Here is a 20,774-nt window from a genome sequence, read left to right as displayed (position 1 = left end):
AATGCTTCCAGTTTTTGCCCATTCAGTATGATATTGTCCGTGGGTTTGTCATAAATAGCTCTTAATATTTTGAGATACACTCAGATTCTATACTTGACTGGCAAGGACTTTTTTTGGCTTTGTGTGGAAATGAATGAAAGTGCCATGACTGTTCCTTTTGCCTTCATATCCCACCCCAGTTACAGAAGTATGCTAGCCCCTCCCAGGGACACCTAACCTGGCCTGCCCCAGGATATTGGCATTCTGCTGTCCACTGCCAAAAAAGACCACTGCTTTCCACTGTCCCAGTACTGTGAAAGTAGGAACTCTGCCTCCATCATGGTTGGTGCCCAGAGCACACATACACCTGTAAATTTGGTCCAGGAATGTTTCTCTTTGGCATTAGACCAAAGGGCTGTGATAGCTACATAGGTCACCCTAAGTCGTCCAAACTGAACCACTTCCCAGTCCTTTAACCCAATTTTTGCTTCACACCTCCTTGCCTTTGCTCATGGTGTTCTCCACCCCGATACACCCTTGCCCATTCCTGCCTGTCCACTTGCTACTTTTCCCTCAAGTATGTTACCACTTTAGGTAGCCCTCCTTGAGGTTCTCAGCCTGCAGCATCTCTCCTCCTCTGAACTCCTCTGGACTTTATTGGTGCCTTTCTTAGAGTATGCATCACCGGCTACCTTGGATAATGGTTCTTGGTATACAAGTCTTGCCTCCCTACCACGGGTCCCTTGGCGATAGGACTCATATCTGAGTCACCTTCATCTTTGCCTCCACAGTGCCTGATCCAGGCTCATCAAACAAATGAAAGTGTCTCATGAAGCCATCATGGGTTATAGTCTTTTTCCTTATATTGCTTCAAAAGGTCAGTTCCTTGTACCCCACCCTTAGAGGTGCAGAAAAGTCTGCACGGTAGCAAGGTAGAGATAACAAGAGAAATTCCAAGGAAAACAGCTTATGCAGGTTTCTTTGGTGGGGGAAGGAATGAGCTGTAAAAGGTCATCTGGTCTGTGCCCCTGCCTCTGGGGGACACTCTCGGTCTGTTTTGGGTGAACAGTTCTCTCTCCGGTTCAGAGAACCCTCCCTTGGTCACATATTCTCACTCTTCAGAAGCGGATTTTTGGCATTAACCCCTCCTCCCGTGATTCACCCTCCTTCCTTCATGCACCTGACCTGCAATTGGTGGCAAAGGGAGACCGAGGGAAGCAGAAGCCAGGATCTGAGCAGAGGGAGTGAAGGGCAGACAGTGTTCTAGCTCATCGGCTCACCTGCTGGTGACCTCAGAGCTGATGCCCTGGGAGAGAGTGGGGCTCAGCCTTCCCCGGGGCTCCTTCCTTTCTTTTGGCTCTTGGAAACTCTGGAATATTTCTGGGGAGCCTGAGAGTTTGGGGGCCATGACTTGAGGATAATGGAGTGCAAGGGTTCTGGGGGCAGTGGTGGGGTGACCCACCTGGGAAAGGGAGCCATCCCATCCCTCCTGTGACATGGTGCCGTGGGGGCTGTGGAGAAGGTGAGGAGGCCCATGCAGCCTTGAGTGAGTCACACCCTCATGCACTTGATGGCCTCTTTCTTTCCCTTCTAACAGGGGCTCAGATCCTGGAGTAGGATTCTCCCCAACTCAGACTCTTTCTAGTCCTAGGGAGTGACAGACATAGGACAGTCCTAGGTCACCCCAGCCCTGTGGTCTCCACACATATAACACCTGGGGAGGCCTCCAGCCCTGCTGCTCACAGGATTTCTGCCAGTCAGAGGAGTGCAGGAAACACGGGCCAGGAGGAAGAGAAGCATCTCTGTTACCCTCTAACCTTTCTTGGCTTTCTCACCCTTGCAATCAACTATGCAGGCCTGGGCTGCAGGAGAGGAGTCCAATTCTGAGCCCATTCTCCCCTCCGTCCAGGACCCACCCATCCTCCCAACTGAAGCCTGGAGTAAAGGCTCTGCTTTGGAAATCTTTCCTCCAACACACCCACCCCAAGTAAATTTGCAAATGATCTGCCCGTATTAGCCTAATGTTTTAATGAAGAAATGTACAGAAAGCACATGCCGCACCCCTGTCCCCACCACACACACACTCTTGATGCCCTAGTCCTCACCCAGGTCCTCTGACCTCCTCTCCTCTTCCCTCCCTGTGGTCACAGCAGGCCCAGCTGTGCCCACCCTCTCTCCAAGGGGCTCAGCCTAGGAAAATAAGGAGCCGGCCCATCCTGCAGGCTGGTGACCTCTGGATCTCCTGAAGCGAAGAAGAAAGAAACCCATATGGTTAGGATCCAGGAGGTTCACTGTCATTCCGTTGAGTGACTTAGCTTGGAGCCAGGAGGCAGAATGGCCTCCTCCCTTGTTTTTCTTCCCCAAGGACTTCATGTCCTCCTGGCCAAAACCTCACCAGGAGTCTTCTCACTCTTGTCTTCCTGGGGCTCTGGGTACAGCCTCCATCCTTGGGATTGGCTTCTCAGGCCAGTGCAGGTGTCGGAAGTGAAGCTTCAAGGGTCCAGGACCATCCCAGGGTGAGGTGAGGCTAGTCGCTGGGTTCTGCAAGACACAGGATATTCCAGTTGGTCGAGAGGGGCAGCCATCCTGCCCCGTACCTGTTCAGTGGTGAAGAAAACTCAGCATGGTGCTTAGGCTACAGGCTCTGCCGTCGGGGGGTGTGGATTCAAATCCGGAGCCACCATGTGCTCTCTGAGCTTGGGCGAAGCCCTTTGCTGGCCCCTCGGGGAACCATAGCCACACCCAATGCCAGCTTTGTCCCGGGACTACATGTGTACAGAAGCTGGGGTGCTTCGAGAGTGGCTTCCTAAGGCCTAAGCACAGGCGCTACAGAGAGGAGACATACTCTGCTCCAGTGCAGAGGGGTTGTTTTTCCACAAAGGTCACCTGAGGCTTGCCTTTTATTACTATTCAAAATATAACGTGTTTTACGTACTATTGAAGGAAAAACTTTATTAACATATATTATCTGCACTACTGAAAAGGAGACTACCAATGAGAGAATAAGCATGGCTTTCTAGGCACTAAATGTCCATATCTTGACATATTTAAGAAAGAACAATATGGACTCCTGTTCATTTCTCAGCCTGCAATGTGTCGTGTGGCCCCACTGGGAAGCTTAGGTGGGCAGTACACAGCCTTTCAATCAAGAGTTGCTCACCAAGTTCAAATACCTCAATTTAAAAGTGGGCAAATCGGCCGGGCACAGTGGCTCACGCCTCTAATCCTAGCTCTTTGGGAGGCTGAGACAGGTGGATCACCTGAGGTCAGGAGTTTGAGACCAGCCTGGCCAACATGGCAAAAACTTGCTTCTACTAAAAATACAAAAAAATTAGCCGGGTGTGGTGGCAGATGCCTGTAATCCCAGCTACTCGGGAGGCTGAGGCTGAGACAGGAGAATCTTTTGAACTCAGGAAGTGGAGGCTGCAAGTGAGCCAAGATCACGCCATTGCACTCTAACCTGGGCAATAAGAACAAAACTCCATCTCAATAATAATAATAATAATAATAATAATTTTTTTTAAAAAGTGGGCAAATCGGGACCACATGCGGGCCTGTGTTGGTAGGTTAAATAGCTGAAAGTTATGTCATAGAGACAGGCAGAGAGTCCTGGTCTCCTGACTCCCCACTGAATCCCTCTAGGCGCCCCCCGGAGGCTCCCTGAAGGCAGACAGGTGACTGCTCTCCTGGCTTTCCTTCCTGTCCCACTGCCAGGGCAGCCACCATTACCTATGACAATGAGGGTGGCAGTACTGACTGCCTGGCCCAGCGTGTTCTCGGCCACAGCCTTGTACTCTCCGCTGTCCTTCAGGGATACACTGGGGATGGTGAGGGAGCACACGCCCATCAGGTCAGTGCTGTACACTGCGGGGTTTCCTTCCAAGCTGCGGTCGTTCTTGAACCAGGTGACGTGGGGCCGGGGTGAGCCCTGCACGGCGCAGCTCATGCAGCACTCGCAGCCCTGGGGTAGCAGATGGGACCGCAGGCCCACCAGGAACCGGGGCTTCTGGCTCAGGTCCGGCTTCCGGTAGCTCTGAGCCTTCACTGGGAACTTGTCTGTGGTGAAAGCCAGGGTGAGAGGGAGGAGGGTGAGAAAGTGAGGAAGGCCTGGCTGAGACTGGAGTCTGGGTAGAGAGCTCAAGATGCTACCATGTAGGCCTTACGTGGGATTTCCTGCCACACCTTGCCTGCAAATTTGGACCCCAAGGCTTGTCTCATTCTATCCTTTTCTTAAAATTCTTTATGGATTTTTTTCTTTTTTTTTACTTTATGTATGGATTTTTTTTTTGTAGCTAACACACATTCACTGTGGACAATGAGAATACACTGAGAATCAAAGGAGAAAGAATAAAAACCAGTCATAATCTCACTACCTATAGATGACCATAGCTGACATTTTGGTGTACAGCTTTCCTGACATTTCTGTATTTTATGAAAAAGAAACCTTCATTTGATTTTATAGCCTGCTTTTCTAGTGACTGATCTTAAGGTCCACATCTACCTTGCTGTAAAATACACTTTGTTTTCAGAGAAATGTTAACCTCTATTTGCTTATGTCTGTGGCTGCTTTTGAAAATCCTCCCAAAGGCACCTCAGACACCCAAACACCCACACCAATCTCATTCTCCCCACGGAGGTCAGGGGTGCAGAGGATGTCAGTACAGGTAGGCATGAGGCAGGAGAGGGAGGAGCAGCAGCTCAGGGATGCTGGCTGTTATTTGGCATGCTCCAGGCCATTTCTGCCACAGTCCCTATCCTGTGTGCCTGCCATGCTTGGGTGCATCCCGCTGCACTGCAGAGCGCAACCCCACCCTGCCTGCTCCTCCCTCTCAGGGGCTGCTTACCGCGCTGCTGGGGTATGCACCAGGGCTGGCTGGTGTAGGAGGGTTTGCTGGCCCCCAGCTCATTCTGGGCCACCGCCTTGAAGTGGTACTCGTGGCCAGGGAGGACGCCCAGGAGGGTGAAGCGGTTGGTGTGGATGCGGTCGGCTGCCTCGCACCAGGGTCCATGCGCCGAGGAGCGCGTGAACACTGCATAGTGTAGCGGGACACCCCGGGCCTCGTCCGGAGAGGGCTCCCACTCAGCCGTCACTGTCCCAGGCACGTTCTCCTGCAGGTGGATGGGCCCAGGTGCCTGCGGACATGCTTCAAGAGAGACGGCAGAGGGAGGTCACGTGGAGGGGACCCAGCAGGGCTGCTGCCAGCCCCCTCCAGGTCCCAAGTCTTCTGAGGGTCCTGGGGAATGCAGTCTTGCCACACAGGTAGCTGGGGCCAGAGTGAGCTTGGCCAGAGGTCCACAGTTATCTCTAGAGGGTAGAAAATCTCCCCAAAAGAGTAATTATAATTCACTTCAGTTTTTAAGTAAAATGACACAGGACAAGACATGCATTTTTGGACAGAGGCAGGGCTCTCATGAGGCTGCATTACAGAACCCCCCACTGTTAGTCTACTTGATCATTTCTGGATATCCAGAAGCTCCTCCAGGGCCAGGGCTGTGTGGAGCCACAGTTGGGGAGGAAAGCCTTTATTCTGTGCAACGGCTGCAAACAATTTTGTCCCCTGGGTCTTTGGAGTGATGTAACAGTGATGACTGCCTCTGCTCACTGACTCAAAGGGAAGGATAACTGAGGTTGGAGCGGAGACATGACATGACTGTCCCTAGGCTCCTGAGGCAGAAGGACAATGGAAGTACCCGGGGAGCTTCCGGGCTCCTTTCTACTTTCTATCATCAAGCACAGAGGAAAGGTGGAGAATGGTCACCTTGCATACCTAGCCCTGGTAGAGTAGCTGAGACCTATGACCAGACCAGTGGACATCTCCTTGCCTTGGTGGGTGGCCAAGCCAGCGTCCAGAGCCCAGAGCCAGGCCTGCCTCACCTGCCACCCTGATACGGAAGCTGTGGGCAACCTCCTTCCCCTGCAGGGTCCTCAGCACTACAGTGTAGAGACCACTGTCTGAGAGGCCAGCCACAGGGATCAGAAGCTGGGTGAGGCCATCCTTAGTGACGGTCACACTTCTTTTGGGCAAGGGCAAGCCGTCCTTCAGCCAGGTCACCTCAGGCATGGGCACGGCCTGAGAAAGGAGAGGAAGGAAAAGTTAAGAAGGGCAGCTGGCAGTTTCACTGAGGTGATGGCATTTAAGCTAGGCTGAAGATAGAAGTGGTGAGAAGAGCCTTGTACAAGGAGAAAGTTGGCAGGAAAACACAGAACATTGGCAAGAAAACACAGGTGGGAAAGAGGGGTGGTGATAAAGTGTGAGGCTGGCAGATGGGGTTGGTAGGGGGGCAGTGGAACAGGAAAGGAAGTTGCATGAGGAGGTTTGGCAAAAATGCAAAGTGCCCTCCACATCACACCTATACAGACATCTGGATGTTATCTTGTAAGCCAGGAGCCACTGTTGTCAGATTCTGAGCAGGAAAGCATAATGAGTTCTGAATTCACATGGCAGGGGGTGGGATGGGAATGAGAAAGGATGTGTGGGGAGGGGAGTGTTAACTACCCTGGCACCCACATAGGAGATAATTTGGCAAAAGTCTGGGAGGAAGATTTCGGTGTCCTGGCCTTGAACTGTGGTGACCCTGAGCAGGGTGGGAAGGCCAGCCCAGCTGCTTGGTGACTGTGCCACCAGTTCCCTACGGGGCCCTCAGTACAGGGCATGGTGGATACCAGAGTCAAATGAAGACACTGATAGTAACTAACTGAACTTACAGGATTGTTCTGAGAATTTAAAGCGTTAATAATAAATACATGGAAAGCAGAGAGAACAAGACCTAGTACATGATAATTACTCAATGTGCATTAAATATTTTTGTCATCATTATCACTGTCATTATTGTGGTTAAGAACAAGTCATTTAGAGTAAGATAGACTGGTTTGAATCTGGCTCTGTGTGCTATGAGCTTCCTACACAGATGATGATGATTTTAAACAATAATAATATTAGGACATATTGGGTGCTGCCATATGCCAGGCCCTACATATACACTTTCAATATATTAATTCCTTAAACCCTCGGACCTTTGAGATAGGTTACTATTATCATCCCCTTTTGACAGATGAGGAAGGTAAAACACAGAAACCTTAAGATATTTGTCCTGGCTGGGCACAGTGGCTCACACTTGTAATCCCAGCACTTTGGGAGGCCGAGGCGGGTGGATCACCCGAGGTCAGGAGTTCAAGACCAGCCTGGCCAACATGGCGAAACCCCAGCTCTACTAAAAATACAAAAATTAGCCAGGTGTGACGGCGGGCGCATGTAATCCCAGCTACTCCGGAGGCTGAAGCAGGAGAATCGCTTGAACCCGGGAGATGGAGGTTGCAGTAAGCCAAGATCTCGCCACTGCACTCCAGCCTGAGCAACAGAGTGAGACTCCATCTCTAAATAAATAAATAAATAAATAAATTTGTCCAAAGTCAAACGGCTGTGAGTGATGCTGTCAAAATTTGAATCCAGGCAGTTTGTACTTTTAGCCACCACCCTACTGTTATAAAGTCGAGTGGTGTTAGTGGTGGTTAAGGATCACCCTGAGTCAAATGTAGGTCATGTGATTGCACAAATATACATTGTGAAGCCAAAGGGGACCATCGGCACAGCCGGCTCTCTGAATTCCCGAACTAGGAGAGGTGGAGAACCGGAAGAGCCTTAATTTGGAGGTGCAGTAGCAGAAGCTACCACTAGAGGGATTTGCAGGCCTGGAGCAGAATGGCCACCCAGTGGCCAAGTGAGGGCGGTACCTTCAAGGAGGACCTGAATCCTTCCTTCCTCATGTCTCTGGCCTGATTTCCACAAGCCCAGGGCACTGACTAGGGGCCAAAAAGGAACAGGGAAGAAAAGAGAGCCACAGGGCTGAGTCTGCCCCCCTTGGCCTCTCTGGGCTTCCCTCCCCACACCCCTGTAGGTATACTCACTTCAAAGGAGACGGGCACACGAACAGTGTCCCCGACCTTGACCGTCAGCAAGTCCTTGGTGCTGGAGTCCACAAGGAACTTGGGACAGACTGAAACACACAAGAGGACTGGTTACCTCCCTCCTGCCTTGCAGTTGGACCCCAGCCCCAGGTCCCCAGCAAGGCAGGGCTGGAGGGGAAGACTGGGCCAGTTGGGATGCTGAGATCCCAACACATTGGGGCCTCTAAAGGACTGGAGTGCAGCTGGGAGCAGAATCTTCAGGGGGGACCCCAGGGGCTGGTGGGGAGATGCTAGCAGGGGAGGGACAGGAACTGAGAAAGGGACCCCTCAGGGAGAGGGGTGGACTAGGCTGGAACAGAGGAAGATGCTGATATGTGGCAGAGCACTTATGTTTTGCAGATGAGATAGACACCAATCTAAGACAGGAAGTGACTTGCCTGAGGTCACACCTTGTTCGGGAGAAAGCCAGGACAAGATTCTGGGACTCTGGACTCCGTGTGCTGTGTTTGTGTCTCCCTACTGTCACAGTGATGACTAGGGTCAGCTGGGGTGGCCCAGTGTCAGCTTGGGTCAAAGGCAGGTCAGATGCTTGTAGTGGTTAAAGCCCAAAGGGAAAGACAATCCTCTTTTCAATAATAACGGGGAGCTGGGCATGTCCCATTCTGAACGTGAACCACGGGAGCTGAGCTGCACTTAGGCCTTCTAAGGCCATGCGCAGGAAGCAGCCACTCTCTCTCCTAGACAACATCGACTTTGGAGTCTCCAGGTTTAAATCCTGGCTCTACCACATACCATTGGTGACAACGTGGGCAAAGTACCTTGAACCTCAGTTTCCTTCTCTGTAACTTCAGAATAAAAACATTAATGTTGTAGTATAGTTATGAGTCGTAATGAGAAAACATTTCTAAGAAGGGACTGCCTAGCCCAGTGCCTAGCACCTAGTAGGTGCTCAATAAATGTTACTTCCTGAAACTGAGGGTGGAGATCCTGGCTTAGCAAGTGCATGGCGGCTACTCAGGGGCCCCCTCTCAGGAGGGGCTTGCAGGGCTCAGAGGTCGGGGAAGGAGGCAGCACTCACCAGTAACAGGCATGGCTTGCACTAATGTGTCCAGGGCAGTGGGCTGGCTCTGACCTCCTTCATTAACTGCTGTCACCTGCACAAAGTAGCCTTCTCCAGGCCGAAGGCCCTTGGCCGTGTAGGTGGTGACTGGCACGGTGCCCGCATGGCACGGGAGCCACTGGAGACACTGTTATTTGTGTCTTATCTTCTTTTTGACTCATAGGCCCTCAGCAGATGGTGTGTTGGGGGCAGGTGTCTGCTGTGAATCTTCGATAACCTTGGGAGAGAACTTTTTCTTTGGAGCAAGACCCCTCTCGATAAACTTTCAGTAGCCCGAGTATCATCTGTTGTGTGAACTACTTGTGGAAAATGTTCAGCATTTTTCCTTGGATTTTGGCCGATCTTTCTCCACCTGCCAGGTTCGTCTCGGTTTGCCATGTCTGTACCTCACCAACCCCGTTCCAGCCCCGGTTCCGTGTGAAGTAATTGAAGCAGAGCTCTGCAGATGAGAGAGTGTGTGTCGCCCCGAGTTCCCTTCCTGGCCTCTGAGTGTGGGTTGTGTTTTGTTCCGAGGGATGACTCTGAGGCTCCTGGCCCCTGTTTTGGAGCACCCCACTCCAAAGTGGGTGTAAAATGAAAAATGGGTGTATGCTGTATTATTATAATTCATAGAGTGGATGATAAAAATGCTTGAATCTGAACAGCAGCTGAAAATGAGGACATGGTACCAGTTTGGATATTGGACGACCTTTTTGAAAAAAGCTTTCATGATACTTTAGAAACCGTGCGTGTACTGTTTTGTATTTCATACTTAGAATCTGTACAGTGTGTGTTGTATGAATGTGTTGTATGAGAGTGTTGTGTTGTATGTGAGTTGCATGGGTTGTATGTGTGTTGTGTGTTTATATTGTGTTGAGCTGCATTGATTGTATGTTTGAGTGTTGTGTGTTGTATGAGTGTGTCGTACGTGTGTGAGTTGCATGTGTTGTGTTGTATGAGTGTTGTGTGTTTTGAGTGCATTCTACATGTATTTGTGTTGAGTTGCATGTGTTGTGTGTATGTTGTATGTGTTATATGTTGCATGAGAGTGTTGTACGTGTATGTTGTGTTGTGCATGAGTTGCATGTGTTGTATGAGTGTGTTGTATGTGTATGTTGTGCTGTGAGTTGCGTGTATTGTGTGTATGTTGTAATAGTGTTGTGTTGTATGAGTGTGTTGTACGTGAATGTTGCATTGAGTTGCGTGTGCTGTGTGTGTTGTACGTGCATGTTGTGTTGAACATGAATTGCATGTGTTGTACGTGAGCTGTATGAGTGTGTTGTTTGTGTATGTCGTGAGTTGTATGTATCGTGTATACGTTGTGCCAGTGTTGTGTGTGCATATTATGTTGTGAGTTGCGTGTGTTGTGTGTTGTATGAGTGTTGTGTGTTGTATGAGTGTGTTGCATGTGCATGTTGTATATGAGTTGTGTGTTGTGTATGTATGAGTGCTGTACGAGTGCATTGTAGGTGCGTGTTGTATTGTATGTGAGTTACGTGCGCTGTATGTGTGTATGAGTGTGTTGTACGTACATGTGTTGTGAGTTGCATGTATTGGTTATGTGTTGCATGAGTGTGTTATAAATGCATATTGTGTTGTGAGTTGCATGTATTGGGTATGTGTTGTGTAGGTTGTGTGTGTTTGTGTGCATTGTGTGTTGTGAGTGTTGTATAAGCGCATTGTACATGCGTGTTGTGTTGTTTGTGAGTTGCATGTTGTCAGTGTGTGCCGTGTGAGAGGCGGAGCATCCACATGACTGCTCCTCAGCGAGTCCTGCCTTGCAGCCCCTTCCGAGCTTGTATCCTCCCCAGCAGCCTAGAAGCAGCAGCACGTTTGCCTCTGCCCCTCCCCAGGAGGCCTCAGCCAGATCCTGTGCTCAGCCCGCTGCTGGGCGGCCTCTCTTGTCTCTCTTATCTTTCTCGTCGTCCTCCTGCCTCTCCTCCTTCTCGGGACCTGCATCCTTCTTCTGTGCTCCCTGGCAAACCACACTTGGGATGTGGGAGTTCAGGCTCTCCCCGAAGCTGTTTGTTCCTCTCTGAAGGGCACCCCCCTTGACTGGCCGTGAGCAGCTGGAGTGGATTGCAGGGAAGGGAGGTGGGTGTTCCTGTGGAGACGCCGGGGTCTTACCTGGGGAGAACGGAGCCTACGCTGGGCAGGCCGCCCTCCTGAGGAAGGGGACGGGGCGGGAGGAGCCTCTCGTGGACAAAGGGCCCACCTCCTGCCCTCCTTCCCTCTATCCCAGTCTGTTGTGAGGGAGGGCGGGGCCCAAGGTGATTTCTATGCAGATCTTCAATTATCCAGGCTGTGAAACAAATACTTCTGTTTTTAAGATCAGAGGAAATCTCCTTTTGTTTGTCTGCCTTTTATTTTATTTTATTTTATTTTATTTTACTTTACTTTTTTTGAGAAGGTGTTGCCCAGGCTGGAGTGTGGTGGTGCGATCTCAGCTCACTGCAACCTCCCCCTCCTGGGTTCAAGCAATTCTCCTGCCTCAGCCTCCTAAGTAGCGGGGATGACAGGTGCCTGCCAACACATCCGGGTAATTTTTGCATTTTTAGTAGAGATGGGGTTTCACCATGTTAGCCGGGTTGGTCTTGAACTCCTGACCTCAAATGATCCACCCACCTCGGCCTTACAAAGGACTGGGATTACAGTCGTGAGCCACTGCGCCCAGTCCATCTGCCTCTTAGTTAGAACATGTATATTTAATGTTTTAAATTTTTCTTTTCCGGGTCAGAATAGTAGCGTTTCTTTTTCGTAGTGTTGCTATGAATGTCCTTTACGATTAGGAGACTGGGCTGACTGCCCACTGGAGAGTGATATCACTGGGTCATGGTCACCATCTGCCCCAGCAGGGTCCAGAGTGTTTAGAGTCTTTCCTGGGCGTAGATACCCTGTTGTGTGACGTTCAGATAAAACCAATCACCATATTCAGTGAATCAAAGAGATCAGAGCTGGGAACGGTTAGTGCACATCGACCTCTCCCGAGAGTGTTCAAGCCTCTTCCACGCGGGGCTAGGCTGCTGCTGAGCGTGGTTCTACTGGCTGTGGGTGTGGCCTCTTTCCTCAACCACAGCCATGGCAGGCCTGCCACAGTTTTGATTCTTCTAGAAGAGAATGGGCAGGCAACACAAGAGAAACAAGATATGTTAGATTTGAAACCTTTAAAAATTATTTCCTCGACTGGGAGCGGTGGCTCAAGCCTGTAATCCCAGCACTTTGGGAGGCCGAGACGGGTGGATCACGAGGTCAGGAGATCGAGACCATCCTGGCTAACACCGTGAAACCCTGTCTCTACTAAAAAATACAAAAAACTAGCCGGGCGAGGTGGCGGGCGCCTGTAGTCCCAGCTACTCGGGAGGCTGAGGCGGGAGAATGGCGTAAACCCGGGAGGCGGAGCTTGCAGTGAGCTGAGATCTGGCCACTGCACTCCAGCCTGGGCGATAAAGCAAGACTCGGTCTCAAAAAAAAAAAAAAAAAAAAAAAAAAAAAAATTATTTCCTCAAACATTCTGTTTATTTTTTGCCCATACCTAATTTGATAGCAATTTAGAAAAGATTAAAACGAAAAAAAATTTCCCGTATATTAAGTCTTTAAAAGGCATCCAACTTTATTGTGTCTTTGGAGTCATACATTATTGGTTTCAGTAATGTGTAACAAGTACACCAGCATAAACAGATTTAGAAGCAAACAGCTGCTTCATGGTTATAGTTCAGCTCACGGGGCCCAGCTGTGGGGGTGCAGCCTGCGCCTGTCTGTGCGCCAATGGGGCTGGTCACCTTGAGCATCTGGGAGTGTCTGGGTAAGTGAAGTCTGGGCACGGCAGCATCCACACATCTGTGTAGTTCTCACTTTGTCCACGTTATCCAGCAATGCCACAAGTTCTCAAGTAAGTGTTCTCCAAGTGCATATTCAGTTAGTGTTTGGAAAATGCATAGGTACCTTATACAGCACCTTCAGGAGGAGCTAGGAGCCCTGGAATGAGAGCAGGTGTGAGGCCTGTACTCTCTTTGCATAGATAAAATATACATGTGCATATCTGAGGCCAGAAAGTTAGATTGGGGCCAGAATGTGGAAGTCCTTACCTGTTGGAAACTAGGGAGTCACTGAGGGTTTTGGAGAGAATTGCGCCTCTGATGTGCGGCATGCCATGGGGGACAGAGCAGTCTCATACAGGGCACTTGCCCTGGCGAGAGGAGGAGAGAAGGCAGCCAGTGAGCTGAGGGATTCGGTGCCTGGGTCAGGAGGGGAAGAGGGAGTGCAGGAAGGCGGATGAAGCTGAGTCTGCACTCCATGGTCGGCGTTGCGCTTTGCCGGAAATCAGGAGGAGAAGCAGGTGTGGCTCTGACTCGGAGATACTTAGAGACACCACTGCAAGCTGCGAGTTTGGAAATACAGGAGGAGGCTTGGGGAAAATCTGGAGCAGGGTGCATTTGGGAGCCTCTTAGGTAGAAGTGCAGGCCAAGTAGCCAGAGTGTGAGGCGTACATGTCTGGAGGGAGGAGGCCAAAGGAAAGCCCACATTTGGAAATGGAGGAAGGGTTGGAAGACCCAGAAAAGGTCCTGCTTAGAGTCCAGAGAAGAGCTGGATGGCGCAGTTCACTAAAGCCCAGAGCCGAGAGTTTCCAGGAGAAAGTCCCAAGTGTTGCTGAAAACCAGTGGGCAGGACTCCAGTTGGAGCCTGCGAGGGGAGCCTGGGTGCCCTGATCCCTGAGAGCAGCCAGAGCTTGGGGGTCTCGGCGGAAGTGGGTGGGAAGTGCAGGGAACAGGTGGAGATGGTCCTTCAAGGCCTGGTGCTTCACACGGGCAGCCAGCCGTGGACCAAGACACAGCTGGAGAGGGGCCTGAACCCAGAGCGTCTCCAGGAGGAGGAGGGAGCCAGGAAGGGCAAAGGTATCCGGAATAAAGGGGGCAGGCATGGAGCCAGGTCCCCAGGGAGGCTGCAGTCTTCTTTCTCTGTTCATGGACTGGTTGTTGGTTATTTTGAGTTCTCAAAGTCATCCACTCCATGTGGTCCAGAGAAAGTTCCCAGGGGTCTAAAGCCCGGAGCAGGCCTTGTGCTTTTCCGAACACTGCGTGTTGCCTCAGGGTTACCGTCAATGGCTAATTCTAGCCTGTCTTTTGTTGAAGTCTGCAGAAGAGCCTCAACCAGCACCAGCTGTTGAAGAACTTATAAAACTTGTGTTCTTCTGATTCTCAGATTTTTGCCTGAAATGCCTCGTACATTTTTAACTAGGTGTTGTTAGCACTTGTGTTACGGCATTTGGAGCTCTGTATTTTTGTGATGTGCTAGCTCTGAGGATGTTTAAGATTAGATTCCTAGAAATCAGATTATAGGAGCTCTCGGCCATGCTTCATGAGTTATGTTTTGACCCCTCATAGTGGATCCCGTTGCGGTGGCTATTCTTAGTATTTGTGGAACACCTGACTCGTGATGCTAGGAGAATGTGATTTGTTTTCTTTGTAAGCCTAAAGTCTAATGACCTTGTAGAGTCTTTATACCCGTCTCTTATAAATCAGCTTTAATATACTTGAAAGTGTCCTCATTGTGCCCTTGAAAAGCAGGTGCACATTTTAAAAGTCATCCTTTTAAAACCCTTGTCTTCAGCCTGTGCCCTTTGTCTTTTTTGTTTCCTTCACTGCAACATCATGAAACAGGGACAAGGGCTAGAATATGTTTCATACACAGAACTTGAAACAAGGACAAGGACTAGCATCTGTTTCATACACAGAGCTGAACTGTGCCGAGCGACCTGCTTTGCTGACGTCTGTTTCTGTCTTGAGAGGGAACACAGGCCTCTTGACTTTTCCTTTTGTACATTTTCCAAAAGAATATTTTTTCCTCTCTCGGGTCCATTCCACTGTGGGATTCTCTCTAAGGCTGTTTCTTTGCCTTCCATTTTGACAACTATGATTTAGTTTCCGAGATGATATAAGGGTAGTGAAAAGGCCTGGGAAAGAGAAAGCAGGAAGGGAAGAAATTATCTCATGATTTTAGTCAGAAGGAAATCACTCAGACAGAAACGCTATTACAAGTCGGTCAGATCCCAGGAAGTGGGATTGAATAAGTGGCATCGTATCACACACCTCTGTTTTACATTCTTGCTGTTGCCAGGGGTAAGGAAAAGAACGAGTATATTCATTCCGAGGTCAAATATATATCTTTGCTGACTCTGACTATAATTAGCAGAATTCGTTCAGTTCAAGTTTGAGAATACCTTTACAGAAGAGGGTCTTCGTGCATGTGTGGCTATTTCTATTTATATGTTCACACGTATTGGAGTATAAATGTGTGTGTGCTGTGTGTGAGACCTCAGTATTTGAAACAAGAAACGTGCAGTAGAGCTTATTAATTATGAGAAGGTACATTTGGGGGATAAACCACCTTGTTTAGAATTGAATAATGGGGTCTTTGAGGGGTGTATATATGTATGTGTGTTTGCATTTCTGTGTATGAAAGTGTGTATTGCATGTATATTTGTTGTGCATGTATGTGTGCCTTTGTGTGTAATGTACATGTGCATGCATGTGTATATGTGTGCATGTGTATTTGTGTTGCATGTATGTGTGTGCCTGTGTTACATGTTTAGGCACGACTGCACATATGTGCAAGTAGGCATGCATGGATGATCGTGTGTGTATAGTTATACATGTATATTTGTGCATGTTATGTCTACACATTTACATATGTAGGTGTGTCAGAATGTGTATGTATACGCATGGGTGTTTGAGTGTTGTGCATATGCTTGTGCTTGTGTGTTTGAGTGTTGTGTGTATGTGTCTCCATGTGTTATGTGTTGGTATTATGTGATTATGTGAATGTGTGTGCATGTGTGAATATAAGTATTGCATGTAGTTGTGCGTGTCCATGTGTGTGTGTGTGTGTGATATGTGTCTGTGCATGCATGCATGTGCACATTGGATTTGTGAATCCTATCCGGGAGGGGCTTGTTCCTGGAGACAGGGCAGGCAGGCTGAGTCCGAAAAGAGAGTCAGTGAAGGGAGACAAGGGTGGGGCCGTTTTATAGGATTTGGGTAGGTAAAGGAAAATTACAGTCGAAGGGGTATTGTTCTCTGGCGGGCATGAGTGGGGGTCACAAGCTGCTCAGTGGGGGAGCTTTTTGAGCCAGGATGAGCCAGGAAAAGGAATTTCAGCAGATAATGTCATCGCTTAAGGCAAGGACCGGTCCTTAACATTTCTTTTGTGGTGGAATGTCATCAATTAAGGCGGGGCAGGGCATTTGCACTTCTTGTGATTCTTCAGTTACTTCAGGCCATCTGGGCATATACCCTCCACTGTAAGAGTTATCCAAAGCGTCTGTGATGGTCCAGGAAGCTTCCGAGGCGATGGGACAGCGTCAGTCTTCAGCCGCTAAGCCGAGAAGGCGTGGGAAGGAGTCGGTCAGAGAGTCTTGGGCCAGAGCTGCAGGGGCTCTGGAAGTGGCTGCTGGGCGAGTTGGGCAGTCCGACTTCCAGTGGGGTCCCACACAGATGGGACACGGCTTAGGAGGAATCCTGGGCTGTGGGCATTCCTTGGCCCAGTGGCCAGATTTCTGGCACTTGTAGCAAGCTCCTGGGTGAGGAGGTTCTGGGGGAACCCCTGGCAGCTGTGGTTCAGGCATTTGGAAGTTCTTGTGTGCTGGAGATGTGGCTGGGGTTTGTCTCACAGTGGGGGCAAGGAATTGCAACTTAGAAATAAGTTGGTACTTGGCTGTCTCTACTCTATTATTGTACACCTTGAAGGCGAGGTTCATTAAGTCCTGTTGTGGGGTTTGAGGGCTGGAATTTAATTTAATTTTTGGAGCTTTATTTAATGTCGAGAACAGATTGTGTAATAAAATAAAACATATATTAAGAATAAGACAGCCTTCTGACCTTTCAGGGTCTAGGGCTGAAAAGTGTCTCAGGGTTGCTGCTAAACAGGCCATGAACTGGGCTAAGTTTTTATATTGGATTAAAGAGAGCCTAAACACTAACTGATTTGGGAGAGGTCGGATAAAGAAAAAGGAGCATTAACCTTGACTATGCCTTCAGCCCTAGCCACTTTTTTAAGAGGAAGTTGCTGGGTAGGTGGGGGAGGGTTAGTCGAGGAATGAAACTGTAAGCGAGACTGGGTGTGAGGAAGGCAGGTGATAAAAGGATTATAGTGGAGGCTGAGGAAAATTGGGACCTAACTTGGCCTGGCGAGGAGGACAGAGGTCAGATGGGTCTGTAGAAAAGGAAGACTGGAAAGACTCAGCGAAACTTGGGGTTGGGACTGAGGGGACAGGCAGGAGGGAAAGAAGGAAGATTTGGGACGAGTTGCATTGGGAACAGAGACTAGGGAGGGACCGATGTGTAAAAGAATGCCTGGACGTCAGGTGCCTCAGACCAGTTGCCCATTTTAGGACAAGAATTATTTAGATCTTGTAGGATGGAAAAATCGAAAGTGCCATTTTCTGGCTCTTTGGAACTACTGTTGAATTTGTATTGGGGTTAAGCGGCATCGTAGAAGAAAATAAGGCATTTAGGTTTTAGGTCAGGTGTGAGTTGAAGAGGTTTTAAGTTCTTGAGAACACAGGCTAAGGGAGAAGAAGGAGGAACGGAGGTTGGAAGGTTGCCCATAGTGAAGGAGGCAAGCCCAGAGAAAAGAGAGAGTAGAGACACAGAAGGAGTTCGGGGGTTCCTGCCCTCCAGAAAAGCAGGAGAGGGGTCGGGGAGTGGAAGTAATGGACTGGGGTGCAAAATTAAGAGGTCGGGGTTCTTGCCCCTCCCCCAGAAAAGCAGAGAAGGGGTAGAAACAGGGAGGGAAGGGGTTGGGGTGCTTGTCCCTCCCCCAGAAAAGCAGAGAAGGGGTAGAGACGGGAGAGAAGGGGGTCGAGGTACTTGCCCCTCCCCCAGAAAAGTGGGGCTTGCCACTAAGGGTGAAGAACCAAGGGAGGTGTCCCTGCAGTGTGGTCAGACACCTCTGAAACGTGGGTGAGTAATCAGAGAGGCGTCCCTGCAACGATTAAACACCAAGGGAAGGCTGCCTTCCCCAGTCTATGACCCGGCGCCGGCGTTTTGGGTTCGTGGATAAAACGTGTCTCCTTTGTCTCTACCAGAAAATGAAAGGAATTGAAATTAAGAGAAGGGAGAGATTGAAGGGTGGCGCAAAGATTGAAAGGAGAAAGAGGTCGAGCGATAGTGAGAGAGGTTGGAGAAGATGGTAAAAAGAGGCTGCTTACCCAATTTAAAATTGGTGAGATGTTGCTTGGGCTGGTTGGTCTCCACCAGAGGTCGTAAGTAGATCTTTCTCACAGAGCAAAGAGCAGGAGGACAGGGGATTGATCTCCCAAGGGAGGTCCCCTGATCCCCGAGTCACGGCACCAAAATGACATGCGCATCTGTGTGAAGAGACCACCAAACAGGCTTTGTGTGAGCAACATGGCTGTTTATTTCACCTGGGTGCAGGCGGGCTGAGTCCGAAAAGAGAGTCAGCCCCCTTCCATTTTTTAAAGCAGTAGTTATTCGTAGAGCCTACTGCCGTTTCTCCTTGAGCTCCTCACAGTGGATGGTAAGCATTTGATTTGTGAAAGCAAAGTTGCATGCTCTTTGTGCTAAGTCTCCTCTGCCTTTCTGTGAGAGGCTAGAATTGGGATCGACCTTCAGCTGTGCGAGAGCCTTGGTACATGTCTTAGTTCTGGAATCTACTCTGTGCTTGTTGCCTTCCATCCACCGACAGCCGTCTGTCTTCCTGTCACTCCTTCAACACGGAGTCCAGCAGTGTGCACACAGGTGAGCCTGTGTGAATGCTGGTTTTGTAGGATCTTATCGGGATCTTAGTCATCTTTTCACCAGGAAACCAGACACTGCAGAGGACTTACAGAAAAGCCCAAAGAAGCCGTATCAATAGAATCATAGAGACAGAATTCTATAACCATAGGAAATGGCATTGATTATCATGAAATGTGCATTTATGTGAGGCATAGTGAAACATCACATTTCTCACTGGGTAAGAGCTTGGAAAAGAGATTATGAAAGTATAACGGACTCTACTCTTGTATCGTGGAACATGGTAAAGTGATGCAAGGTATTGTATAGAATGGAACAAACAGAATAGAATTCTATAGAGTAGCGCAGAATAGAACAAATAGTATAATGTTATATAGGGTAGCATAGAATAGAAGAAACAGTGTAACATTATGTAGTATAGTATACAATAGGACAAATAGTATGACATGGTCTAGAATAGAACAAGTGGGATAGTATTGTAGAGTATACAGTTGAACTAATACCGTAGTACTGCATAGCATAATACAGTCTAGATGAGAACACACAGCATAGCATTAATATTCCGTAGTGTGGTGTGGAATATTCCGTAGTGTGGTGTGGAATAGTAGAGTCGCATGGCACAGAACAGAGAGGATAGTGTTCTGTAGCACTGATGCAGGAGTTTTGCTCTTTAGCTCAGCTGGGTCCAGGTTCTTGTCTCATGACCAGGAAGAAACAGGCACGGGGACATCGAAGAGTGAGTGCAGTGGAACTTATTAAGCTAAAAGTTAAGCTCTCAGCGAAAAGAGGGGTCCTGAGAGCAGGTTGCTGGTCGCCCCCTTCCCAGCTGACTACAAGGGCTTTTATATAGAAGCTGATGGGGCTGGGCTCCCTGTCTAAGGAGCAAATTTCTGGTGGTTCCACCCCATTCCCCCGTGTGCATGGGGACCCTTAGTCTGCTATGAGCATGTTTAGCTGAGCCCCCCATGCAAGTCCCCCTATCTGCACAAAACATGGGCTGGAGGCTCTCTGGGACCCTTCCCTTACTGTCTGCCTAAAGCAAGCTGGCTAACTCCTTTCCGTATAGAAGAAAATAGAATAGAACAGATAGTACAGTATTTTATAGTATAGAATGAAGCTGTAGTATTCTATCGTAGAGAATAGAATAGTACAGAATAGAACAAACAGATCGTACTAGTGTAGTATAGAATAGTAGCCTCACGCAGCACGGAGCAGTGTTGTGCTCCCTATGTACAGAGTGTAACCAGCAGGAGAGCGTTCTTCAGTGGGGCGTCACTGGCCCTTCGTATTTCTTTGGTTCTGCGGAAATGAGGAGAGGGAGTTAAGAGAGGGGGAGGAGGTTGGCTTTCTTACTTTTAAGGCGCTCATTACTTCTTGGGGATCATTTGATGGTCCCCTTTGGTAGTATTCTGTGAAGCAGTCTCTGTACTCTGTGTAGGGTGAAATGTGGAGCAGCCTGTGGACTCTATAGGGTGAAATGTGGGGCAGTCTGTAGACTCTATAGGGTGAAATGTGGAGCAGTCTGTAGACTCTGTGTAGGGTGAAATGTGGAGCAGTCTGTAGACTCTGTGTAGGGTGAAATGTGGGGCAGTCTGTGGACTCTGTGTAGGGTGAAATGTGGGGCAGTCGGTGGACTCTGTGTAGGGTGAAATGTGGAGAAGTCTGTGGACTCTGTGTAGGGTGAAATGTGGAGCAGTCGGTGGACTCTGTAGGGTGAAATGTGGAGAAGTCTGTGGACTCTGTGTAGGGTGAAATGTGGAGCAGTCGGTGGACTCTATAGGGTGAAATGTGGAGCAGTCTGTGGACTCTGTAGGGTGAAATGTGGGGCAGTCTGTGGACTCTGTGTAGGGTGAAATGTGGAGCAGTCTGTGGACTCTGTAGGGTGAAATGTGGAGCAGTCTGTGGACTCTGTGTAGGGTGAAACATGAAGCAGTTGAGAAAGGATGAAGTCAGAAGTAGCTCAGCAGAGATGCACCAACTCTTGCCTGGGAGACTGTGGAGCAGTCTGTGGACTCTGTGTAGGGTGAAATGAGGTGTT

At 49.2% G+C, this 20,774-nt stretch overlaps 1 protein-coding gene across 1 annotated transcript in view; it reads right to left on the bottom strand.

Annotated features, from left to right (window-relative positions):
- Positions 1 to 20,774, bottom strand: part of IGFN1 (immunoglobulin like and fibronectin type III domain containing 1) — a 66,279-nt gene that overhangs the window by 16,639 nt on the left and 28,866 nt on the right. The window contains 7 exon segments of the mRNA XM_031934838.1: positions 2,416 to 2,576; positions 3,709 to 4,035; positions 4,824 to 5,123; positions 5,855 to 6,050; positions 7,886 to 7,974; positions 8,964 to 9,123; positions 9,392 to 9,444. Coding sequence (XP_031790698.1) covers positions 2,416 to 2,576; positions 3,709 to 4,035; positions 4,824 to 5,123; positions 5,855 to 6,050; positions 7,886 to 7,974; positions 8,964 to 9,123; positions 9,392 to 9,444 — 1,286 coding nt within the window.

This window comes from Piliocolobus tephrosceles, chromosome 1 (genome assembly GCF_002776525.5).
Source record: "Piliocolobus tephrosceles isolate RC106 chromosome 1, ASM277652v3, whole genome shotgun sequence".
NCBI classification, from domain to species: Eukaryota; Metazoa; Chordata; class Mammalia; order Primates; family Cercopithecidae; genus Piliocolobus; species Piliocolobus tephrosceles.
This window is presented reverse-complemented; position numbering and strand designations above follow the sequence as displayed.